At 41.7% G+C, this 11,533-nt stretch overlaps 1 protein-coding gene across 4 annotated transcripts; it reads left to right on the top strand.

Annotated features, from left to right (window-relative positions):
* The first annotated feature begins 1,458 nt into the window (after positions 1–1,458).
* LOC146551252 (synaptophysin-like) lies at positions 1,459–10,217 on the top strand. 4 transcript variants are annotated; one of them, XM_085259579.1, is made up of 8 exons: positions 1,459–1,638; positions 4,173–4,238; positions 6,080–6,204; positions 6,489–6,687; positions 6,760–6,951; positions 8,072–8,326; positions 8,588–8,668; positions 9,578–10,217. In XM_085259579.1, exons 1-7 carry the CDS (start codon positions 1,537–1,539, stop codon positions 8,651–8,653), a joined length of 1,005 nt encoding a protein of 334 aa, XP_085115705.1. In that variant the 5' UTR covers positions 1,459–1,536; the 3' UTR covers positions 8,654–8,668; positions 9,578–10,217. The 4 variants fall into 4 exon arrangements, with proteins under 4 accessions (XP_085115705.1, XP_085115704.1, XP_085115707.1 ...); XM_085259578.1 differs by having other exon boundaries at positions 9,560–10,217; XM_085259581.1 differs by having other exon boundaries at positions 1,460–1,638; positions 8,072–8,287.
* Positions 10,218–11,533: the final 1,316 nt, after the last annotated feature.

The following is an 11,533-nucleotide window of genomic DNA, read 5'->3' as shown; positions in this document are numbered from 1 at the left end:
CCACAATAACAACACTGGTCCGGCCGGGTTAAGTCAAACGATGATTTTAATGAACACACGCGTGGGAGATGGACACCGTATGCAGACAGCCTCAGATCTCAAAATGGTGGAGCATTGCTCAAACTCTTATAGCCTCTGGTTCTCCCACCTTATCATAAAAGCCTAAACATTCACATGCTTTTCTCTCACACGGCGCCTAAGCTACGACCTTGGCTCCCCGTTTATCTGCTCCTGCTGAGTTGGGGCAGAAAACTCCAGTATGCTCTGTTCTCTTCTAATCAGACAAATAAGGCGATGACTTTCTGCAAACAGTATTTCTTATAACATCATAAAACAATATCATTCATCCACAATAAATCAGCAGTCTAATGTAATGCAAATCAGTTTAACGAATGCAATAGTTATCAGCTTCTTCTAATTCAGGAGAATAATGCAAACTAAAACTACATAATAATTCACAATCTTTAGTTAGGGGTATAACATGGCATAAAATAATATTATAATCTAACAAGAGTCAGTCACTACAGACGTCCAAACTCCTATTTGCCCTCAGATTAGCTCAAGAAACGTCCGTATGGAATGGGTTTCTATGGCTGAGCAGCTGCACCTAAGCCTTACATCAGCGGGTGAGATGCAGTGAGTAAAGCACACTGGACTCTAGTGCAGTGGAGACATGTTCTCTGGAGTGACAAATCACTCTTCTCTATCTAGCGATGGACGAGTCTGGTGGTCCTGTTCCAACATGCCTCGCACCAGTGAACAGAGCAAGGTCCAGAAAGACAAGGGTGAGAGAGTTTGGTGTGGAAGAATATGACTGGCCTGCGCAGAGTCCTGACCCGAACCCACCAGAATAGTTGAAGCGGAGACTGTGAACCAGGCCTGCTCGTCCTGCATCAGTGTCTGACCTCACTAATGTTTTTCTGGAATGATGGTCAAAAATTCCCATAAACACTCCAAAACCTTGTGAAAAACCTTCCCAGAAGAGTTGAAACTGTTATAGCTGCAAAGGGTGAGACAACATCATTTTAAAGTCTATGGATTAATAGTGGGATGCCACTCAGGTTCATCATGTGAATAAAGTTCACTGACTGAATATTTTATTATTTGTTGATGAACAGGTCGAGCCTAAAGCACTGTTATATTGAATTTTTGATTTTTCGATCTAAATGTTTTTTGGATACTACAATAGTTAATCCCTCTGATTAAGTTGCTTTTTAAAGTAACACTGTAATGTGAGGTTGGTGAGACAAGGCAGAATATGTTTGAAAACGGAACCGTCCATTAATGTTAACTGCACGGCACATTATGATTTTAAAGTGTGATCCTAGAAACGCCCCTGCTGAGCAGTATCACTGCATCACAGAAAAAATCAGAATAAAAGGAAAACTCTGATCAACGCTTGCAAAAACACAGAACTGTTTAGGGGGTTGGGGGGGGGGGGGGGGGGGGGCACTGTATCCAGCATCAATTCCCGAAGACGGCCACACCCACATTACATCCTGCATACTGGAGAACTACACCGACTAATGATACAGCATGGTTGCACCGAAAACCAACACCCAAGGAGTCGCTCCGAAGCCAAACCAATGGAAAACCCCGTTACCCGACACCAGGGATCTGGAGAAAGCAGTGAATACGGTCAGTGTGCTCATTTATGGAAACAAAAAACTGGATTACTGGTAAAAAAAAAAAAAAAAAAACTACACGACGGAAGAAAGGAGCTGCGTTCAAGACGGAAATGTGCCCACTTGGGCATGACAGGAAGAAAATAAAACGATTAAAGATATAACGACCTTTTTCTGTTTGTTTTTTTTTAACCTGATTTTCTTTCAAAGGCACTGATTCGAGACTTCGTGTAAACGAACAGACAAAACACGATTATATTTCTTTCTTCTAACAATCAAAAGCTTTTATCCAAATTGATCATGATAAATTATCAAGTAAAGAAGCTTAAGGTGTGATTTAATGATGCATTCAGGATTTTGCTGAAGCTTTCAAGGTAAACAAATATAAGCCGGATCATTGACCGCGGTGATGCGCAATTAAGCTCCCATCTTTCATGCTGTGCTTATATATATATATATATATATATATATATATATAGATAGATAGATAGATAGATAGATAGATAGATAGTAACGTTCGCAAGCTCTCGAGCACCAGAAGGTTTGTTCTCACCACGGTTTATTGAGGAGGTACAGAAAAACGGGCCGTTAATCCCGAGGATTGTCCTCCGGTACAACTCACTCTCCAGCTCCCTAACAACAACAACAAGAGCCCCCTCCCATTCCTGCACACACTCAATGACTTCCTGCAGCACAACCAAATCACGTATCTTAAAAAAAAAAAACTGACATTGAAACAAATAAAAACAAAATTAAAACTAAACCTTTTCAGACAATAAAACTAAGCTGATGTTTAAAGAAATCCAGTCTAAGAGAGGTGATTTCAGTGACTTTGAGCGTTGCATGGTTGTTGGTGTGAGCCACGTTGGTATTTCAGAAATTGCTGATCTGCTGGGACTTTGACACACGGATATTTCTAAGGTTTACAGACAACAATCTTAAAAAAGGGAGAAAACATCCAGTGAGAGGCGGTTCACTGTGGTAAAAAGCCTTGTTGGTGGCAGAGGTCAGAGGAGAATGACCAGGACGCTTTAAGCTGATAGAAAGGCGACAGGAACTCACATGACTGCTCATTACGTCCAACCAACCAGTCCAAGCAGCGCAGTCACAGTGACTATTAATGGAGGCCATCCTCTGCGTCACACTGGATGTTCATATTCCTAAGGTGGTCGTGTGTGTGTGGGCACCTTACAAGAAGTCCACTATGTGTTTAAGTCACGGTTTTCTCTCGGGGACCAAAGCCTAACATTTTTATGCAGTACAGATGAACTGAATGAATTTCCTTATGAACTGAATTTTAGCTGCAGGTGTTTCTTCGTCATGTGACACTATGCTGGTTAAAATAGATGCTTTTCTGAACAGTTTCGATGGATGCTGGGGAGCACATTACCGGTACTTTCTGACCTCGCTCCCGGTCATTTGTGCAGAATGACCATGAACTCTTGACGTCAACTATGCAACAATTTGTTTTTGTGCTTTATAGAGAAGTTAGGAGAGAAGAGCATGTGGAGTATATGAGGTACTCATACTGTGATGTCTGTGTTTGTGATATATGTAGAAGCTGGTGGCCCCCGCCATCCAAACCCATCGGCCCCCACCTCCTCTTTGAGTTACACCTTTGCTTCATTGTCGCTGTGTTTGTTTTTATGACAAATATACACTGAATAATATAAAGACTGGAATTAATACTCAGTTATATTCAACCCAAAATTTTAGGTCTGGTGGCCCTGCACCTCATTTACACCATATTTAATCTATATTTACACTATATACTTTGCGTATGTGCACAAACCCTATGATTTGTGCTAAGGGTTCTTTCTGCAGCACTGAAGGTCCCAAAGAGCATAGAAGTCTACATCAACCATAAGAAGAAGGACTCTCCCTCCTATGGTGTCTCTTATGAATGCCCGGCCAATTTTAGTGATCAGGGTAGAAGGACATTTATCGGGGAGGGATGGTCCCTCAAACAGAGCTCCTGCAGTGCTCTGAGGAGAGAGGAGAACCTTCCAGAAGGACAACAATTTCTGCAGCACTCCACCAATCAGCCCTGTATGGTCGAGTGGCCAGCTGGAAACCACTCCTCAATAAAAGGCGCATGACAGCCCACCTGGAGTTTGTCAAAATGCACCTGAAGGACTCTCAGACCATGAGAAACAAAACTCTTTGGTCTGATGAGATAAAGATTGAACTGTCTGGAGGAAACCAGGCACCGCTCATCACCTGGCCACTACCATCCCTTTTATTTTTTTAATTTGATCTTAAGGTGAGTCTACAGGTGCCCAGCTGGACCAAGTTTATCATTTTGACCCTACATCTGGAATGTAAACAGATGCTGGGTCTTGAAAACGAGAAGAGTTTGAATGAACTAACTGAAAGCTTTTATAAAAATGTGTTTTGTTTTTGTCATTTTTGTTATTGACTCTGATGATCTGACGTCCCTGAATAAACATGCACGTGAACAGTGGGTCATTAGTCTTTCTGTTTTTCACCATGCTGCTAAAATGAAAATATTTTACCTGCTGCTTTTTTTTATCTGTCTGTCTGCAGCTGGTGACCCGAGGTCGGTTTGGGGTGCTGAAGGTTCCTCTGGGCTTCGTTAAGGTCCTACAATGGGTGAGTCCATCAGACCAACAGCTGCACCACAAAAACTGCAACCACAGCACGGATGTGTAACTGAGTTCACGTTGATGTTTAAAGCTCGGAAACATCATAGGCAGAATTTAATAATTCACCATACGGGAAAGCACGAGTATCATCATATGAAGAGTTTATGCACATCTGCATAACACAGGACTTTGGACACACACATGAAATACACTTTTATGGTCTATATCAATATATTCTTAGTTTGTTGTAGAATTCTGAATGCCGCTTTTATGATGCAGGTTTTAATGAGCGAGCTTACTTGTTACACAGAAACTGTAGATTCCAGCACACAGCAGGGGGCGCTGTAGGGAGAGGGTGGTGGCTTTAAACGTTTTCTTACTCTTCTTCTATGGAAAAGACACCGGTTCACTGCAGATTCAGATAACTTTGTATAAATTTAAGGGGGGAAACTTGACAGTATTTTAAATAATTTAACTTAGTAACTTAATGGTGCGCTGATGTCTTTTTGCAGACTCTGTAGATCTTCCTGCTACCAGTGTTTTTTAATTGGACTCTTTTTCTTCTAAACTCTTTATAAACTGCAAATGAGGAGGATTCAATTCAATTTTATTTATATAAATCACAACAACAGTCGCCTGAAGGCGCTTTATATTGTACAATAATACATACAGAGAAAACCCCAGCAATCATATGACCCCCTATAGGCAAGCACTTTGGTGACAGTGGGAAGGAAAAACTCCCTTTTAACAGGAAGAAACCTCTGAGGCGGGGCCATCTGCCACAACTGGCTGGTGTGAGAGAAGGAAGACAGGATAAAAAGAGAAACCCAACCTACAGTACAGCCTTTATAAGCTGCATCATATTAAAGAAGTGCTGTGCTGTGCAAAAGTCTTGAGCCACCCACATTTCTTGTAGTTCTCCTGGCCTCTCCCGTTTTTCTTTGAACATTGCATTGTTTCCCCTTACCTGACCATTTTCAGAGGAATGGGGGTTTTTTTGTTTTAAACTAATTAACACATAAATATGAATCATTCAAGCATACAAATGCACTCAACACAAGGGATGAATCAGTGTTGTATCTATGCGTAGCACAAAACTTTATTTTAAACTGCATCTTTAGGCAGTTTGATGCTTGCAGCTTGTCGAAAAAACACGTTTGTTCCAGTTTCTTTTGTTGAATCTACAAGAAAATTCCAAAGTAAAGTTTGACTAACTAAAATTTGGATTTTTGCACCAACTGCTAAAAAGCCAATTGTCACAATAATGTCAGAGATTCTTCAGTATTCAGATTTTAATTTGTCGCATTGCCAGAGGTTTTCTTTTCCACTGTAGGAGCTGAATTAATTAGTCAAAAGTACAAAAGCCCTGGGTGACACTCTGACGCAACTTGTTGTTATGAACTGAAGACACACAATAGACAAAATGGAAAAAACAACAGGCTAAAATAAAGAAGATTTAATGGGATTGTTCCTTCAGTGAGCACGCCTACAATCCGTGCATCAGTTATTATAGTTTTGATGCATTTTATTTATACGTTTAGTGTCACTGTTAGTTTTAGTCTTTTTAATTGTTTTTAATTTTTAATTATTATCGGAAAGTAAGTATTCCAATAAAAACACAGAACGTTTTGTAGTGGGATTAAGATTATGTGTCTTTCTGCTCCTTTTTGAACATGTTATCATGATTGTTATGTTTGTTATATGATTTTAACATGTTTAAAATAAAGCCTTTTTAGTACAAAAGTAAAAATGAAATGCAGAGGCCTACTGCAGTTCAGGCTCACCTGAGCCCGCTCTGACTGTGAGCTGTTTCCACAGCTTGTGATGTGTTGTTGCTCTTTCTTCCAGTTCTTCGCCATCTTCGCCTTCTCCACCTGTGGCAGTTATTCCGGGATGTTCAAGATTGCGGTGGAGTGCAAGAGCTGGGTGCAGAGCGACCTGAGTATAGAGGTGGAGTTTGAGTATCCCTTCAGGTCAGAACAAAAAACTCTGTGAACTCTGAAACTGACTTTGACCTATTTAAAATTCTTTCAAATAGTATTTAGAGGATGCAGCACTATCCTGGTTCATTTAAATGATATCGGTCAGCCCTCCTGGGTGTTTTTTGTCTCTTTAGTGGTTCTTCAAAGCTTTGAGGTGTTTTGGGCTCATTCTGAACATCAAAGCTCTGAAGTTATTATCTGCGTGTTAGTTATTGTTTATCACTTTGGTGAAAGATCACCTTCACTAACAGGGAAACTTTAAACTCCTCTGTCAGACTCCACCAGGAGTATTTTGATGCCCCCACCTGTAAGTCTGAGTATAAAGAACGGGTTTTCCTGACTGGCGACTACTCCTCCTCGGCCGAATTCTTTGTCACCATCGGCGTCTTCGCCTTCCTGTACTCTACGGCAGCTCTCAGCATTTACGTCTTCTTCTTTGAAAAGTACAAGGAGAACAACAAGGGCCCACTGATCGTAAGTACAGCCACCCGACTTCCCAGCTGACCTCTGAAAACCCTGCCTCACTCCGTCTTTGTGCCGTTTCAGGACCTGGGAGTCACCGGAGTGTTCGCCTTCATGTGGCTGGTGAGTTCGGCAGCCTGGGCCAAAGGTCTGTCCAACGTGAAGACTGCGACCAACCCGGATGAAGTCATCACTATGATCAACGCCTGTGAAGAGGATGAGAACAGATGCCGTGAAGTCCACGACCCGGTTATGTCAGGATTGAACACCTCTGTGGTAAGACTTTCACTGGGCCTGGGCACAGCTCTGATCATCATCAGGACGGGGGAACTTAGAACTTACTGGTCCCAACACTGGAGAGTCAGTACTGACCAATAAAGCACAGAATATTACTGAGAAACATCCAAAACAAAGAAGCCACAATTTTCAAATGTGATTCATTAACTAAACTGCAATTATTGAACTGAAAATATCAAAATGGTTAATAAATGAGGATCAAGCTTTCCTTGCACACGCTGCCAAAACCGATGTAAACTGATCAGCAGAGATCTTCTGACACACCCTCCTTACATTCTCCTGACGCCACCGACAATCACAAATGAAGGACAAGCTTATTGCTGACATTTATGTACGATTTTACTTCACTATTATAAAGAGACAGAAAAAGTGAGATGGCTTAGTGTCAGGTAGACAGACCTGTAAATTACTCCATGTCCAGGGTGCATAGCAAGAAAATATGCTGACATGGCAAAACCCTTGCTAGATCAGAGTAGCTGGTAATGTTGACTGTGGCATCGTTAGACTAATCTCTGAAAATATGTTACATTTACTTATTTCAGCTAATGTTTGTACTAAAGAAAGGAGCTTTGAGGCTCAAATATCTGTGCATCCAAAAACATCCGAGTGTGACACACAATTTGTCTTTTAATGCGACCACACACTGAAGAACTGGTGGTCCTACCTGTCACTCAGTGTGGCCTCAGTCCCGATCATTCATACTTTGAAGCCATAATATAATTTAAAACAATGATACTTCTTTTTAACTCCTCCCCAGTAACATTTATAAAAGGTTAAACTGGCTATGTAAACACGATATTTTCTACTGCAAAGGTGTTTTAACATGGAAGTCTGTTGGGATTGACTAGTTTCTGGAGTGGGCTTCAAGTGGCTATTAGAGAAGCTGCAACTCTAGGAACAAAAATCTGAATAAATTTGAATTTGAGAACTTTGGAACGTTCTTCGTTAAGATGTTTCATAATGTCCCATAATTTCATTGTGCTTGTACAATGACAATAAAAGGTTTTTCTATTCTATTCTTCTATTCTGTGTTGATAAAGTTTTGAATCTACATCTAAACGGAGACTCCAGGGTTGACCTTCACTGTCTCCCATCTCAGGCATTTGGTTTCATTAACCTGGTCCTGTGGGCGGGAAACCTCTGGTTCATCTATAGGGAGACGGGCATCATCACTGACTCCGTGTTGGCTCCGCCTCCTCAGGAGAAACCTGCTGCACCTGATGCCCACGTCAAGCAGGGGGCCAACGAACAAGAAACATACACCAACAAACAGGCAGGCCACTCACCTGACTGCAGCCAGGAGGGATATCCCCAGGTGAGAAGACAATGCTCAGGAAACAAAATGCTGCAGCAGGTAAACGCACACCTGAAGGTCTGTGACTAGATGATGTGATGCTAGTTAATCAAAGATTGATTAGCTAGCTACCTTTGACTGCATTGTTGCCACAAGGGGTCGCTCTGCATGTTTTATTTTGGCTCCTGATGACTTGCCCGAAATCCAAACATTTCATTGTTACAGCCATCAGTTAAGTAAATAAACCGAACTAATGAAAATAATGATTAGTTACAGGCTGAATATGTCCTGGTTTTTGTTTTGTTTTCTTGCCTCCTCCAGGACGTGCAGTACAGTCAGGGCTCCAACCAGCAGGGGGCGCCGACTTCCTTCTCCAATCACATGTGAGCTGTGAGGAAGAGGGTGAGTCAGTGAAGTATGTTTAGTATATTTTACATGTGGCACTATATAGAGTATAGCACTTTGAATTCATTTCTTCTTGATTAATCAGTAACTTGATTCTTGTTAAAAAACAAAAACAAAAAAAACACGAACTAGAGCATCCACACACCAGGGGGCGCTGTAGCACTCCATCCATTCGCTTCCGCTTATCCTTTTCAGGGTCGCTGGAGCCTATCCCAGCTGCCATAGGGCGAAAGGCGGGGTACACCCTGGACAGGTCGCCAGTCTGTCGCAGGGCTAACACATAGGGACAGACAACCATTCACACTCACATTCACACCTAGTGGCAATTTGGATTATCCAATTAACCTATCCCCACAAGCTGCATGTCTTTGGACGGTGGGAGGAAGCCGGAGTACCCGGAGAGAACCCACGCAAACACGGGGAGAACATGCAAACTCCACACAGAAAGACCCCGGCCTGATGGTGGAATTGAACTCAGGACCTTCTTGCTGTGAGGCAACAGTGCTAACCACCGTGGCACTGTGCTGCCCGCACTGTAGCACTAAAAGAATAAAACTTGATTTTAAGAGTTTAGTGTTATCCTGTCTACTGTTTGGAACCAGAAGTTTTCATGTTTGAACTAAAAGGTGGAGTGCAAAGGTATCAACTAGCTAGCATAATAGGTTAGCAAGCTGCATCCAGAGACAGTTAAATATGCCTAGTATCGTGTTCGTGTGGTGTGTATTCTTGTACAAATATATGTTCATTCAAATCATGCTGATGCAAAATATTTAATCTTTTTTTTTTGCTTAATGATGCTTTTTTTTTGAATTCCCTGACGCAAAACATTCAAACTTTTTAGGTCATGATAATTTGAGAAGTTGCTCTTATATGAGAAAATGTCTCCAGTTTGTTTCTCTGTCACAGGAAGCGTCGTAACAAGCCAACAGTGAGCCACCTGCAATCTACCCACAATGCAACACTCCATGGAGATCGATGAGGAAAAAGAGGTTTAGATGTTTACCATAACAAACTGATGTATAAATGATTAATAAAAGCTAACCACCAAGACATCCATAACAAATAGTAACCTGTAACCAGTGACAGTGCTGATAGGACTCACACACATTAATCAGTTGTATTGAATAGATCACTTTGAACAAATATATAACACATACTGAACTACTTCTTATTTAGTGCTAATCTGCCCTATCCACTGTTACATGACCTGCTATATGGTGTATATCTATATGATAATGGTGTTCTGCCTGCTTATTATCTGAATGTATCTGCAGTCTATATGGTTACTGAATCGTATATGAACATGAACTCACTGACAATCATATTAGACTTTTGCAAGAGCATTTATGCTTTGTAACCAACACTTTGCATTTGTTTTGTGCACAGTTTAAAACGTGTTTTTAAACGGTAGAAGGATGGATCCAGAATCTTGAATGAGTTTTAATGGTGTAATAAAAGAAGGTTTGACACATTTAAAAACAAGCTTTTGCGCTCTCTTTGTTTAGTCGGCTGTTTGTGGAAGTTCAATAAACTGATCTGTTATGAACTCTGCTCTTCTCTGGTTGTCATTTTTGAGTTTTAAACTTCTTTTCGACAAAAGTTTAAAGAATGAATCTGAGTTGAAGGTGGTCTCTACCAGGAGGAAGTGAGAGTGGCCCAGAGGTCGATGATCCAGAGGGGATCAGAGCATCCGCCTCAGAGTGCTGGGTGGTGCGTGTTTTTCAGAAAAATGGATGAGATTTTGCGGCGACAGGGATTTGGGATATTGTATGTGTTTTGTTCATATGTAGAATGATGTGGCTGTCAGTAGAAAATGTCCAAACAAAATGTCAACTATTGTGATTAAATAAGAGAAATCGTTTTGAGAAGAGAATGTAGTTTGAAACCTGGCCAAACGCCATAGTGCCGCACCCACTAGAGCAGGGGTGTCAAACTCCAGGCCTCGAGGGCCGGTGTCCTGCAGGTTTTAGATCTCACCCTGGGTCAACACACCTGAATCAAATGATTAGTTCATTACCAGGCTTCTGGAGAACTTCAAGACATGTTGAGGTGGTTATTTACCTTTAAATCAGCTGTGTTGTATCAAGGACACATCTAAAACCTGCAGGACACCGGCCCTCGAGGCCTGGAGTTCAACACCTGTGCACTAGAGCGTCTGGCAAAAAATCTTTGCCAAATCAAACGAGTCGTCAAAAATCAGCCTGTCAGGCCCGGGCTGGCAACAAATGCCTTTGGCGCTGTTGGCCTACAGGGTGTCAATGAAAACTGTGCTGCTGTTAGCCAAAGACAAAGGAAAGAGGAGAGGGGGCATGTTAGGAGGCAGTGAGAGAGAAAGAAAGGTGAGAGCAGGGATTTTAAATGTTGATGCTTGAAGTCAAATGGCTAATGTTGAATGCTGAAAGAGAGGAATTCTAGAGTAACTGGATGAAGTGGTAGAGAAAGGGTTAAAGGAACAGAGGTAATGAGGTCATCATCATCAAGAAGAAAAGGAGAGTGAAGGCAAAGACAAGGCTTAAATGATGAAAGCTGAAGACGGAAGAATTTGGCGACAGTTCAGGGAAAAGACTGAGTGTTAGTGACGAGTTACTAGACAACTGAGAAAGTACAGCTGATGTGGTGAGAGAAACTGCCAAGAAGGTGTTCGGTGTATGCAAGAGGGCAGGAAGACTTGGTGGTGGAATGAGGAAGTACGGAAAGTGATGGAGGTGTAGAGGTCGAGCTGCAAAAGGATGTGAGCCAGGTTAGAGTGGTTAAGGATAGAGATGGAAGTGAATAGAGTGAGCTGAGAGGTTGTAAGGAATACTATGATGTGCTCAAGATTGAAGAAAATGAGAGAGGAGAAGTAATAGCAGAAAGTCAATG

The sequence above is a fragment of the Mchenga conophoros genome, linkage group LG20 (genome assembly GCF_057382185.1).
Source record: "Mchenga conophoros isolate Kocher_MC1m ecotype Shallow Benthic linkage group LG20, M_conophoros_male_GT1.1, whole genome shotgun sequence".
In the NCBI taxonomy this organism is placed as follows: Eukaryota; Metazoa; Chordata; class Actinopteri; order Cichliformes; family Cichlidae; genus Mchenga; species Mchenga conophoros.
This window is presented reverse-complemented; position numbering and strand designations above follow the sequence as displayed.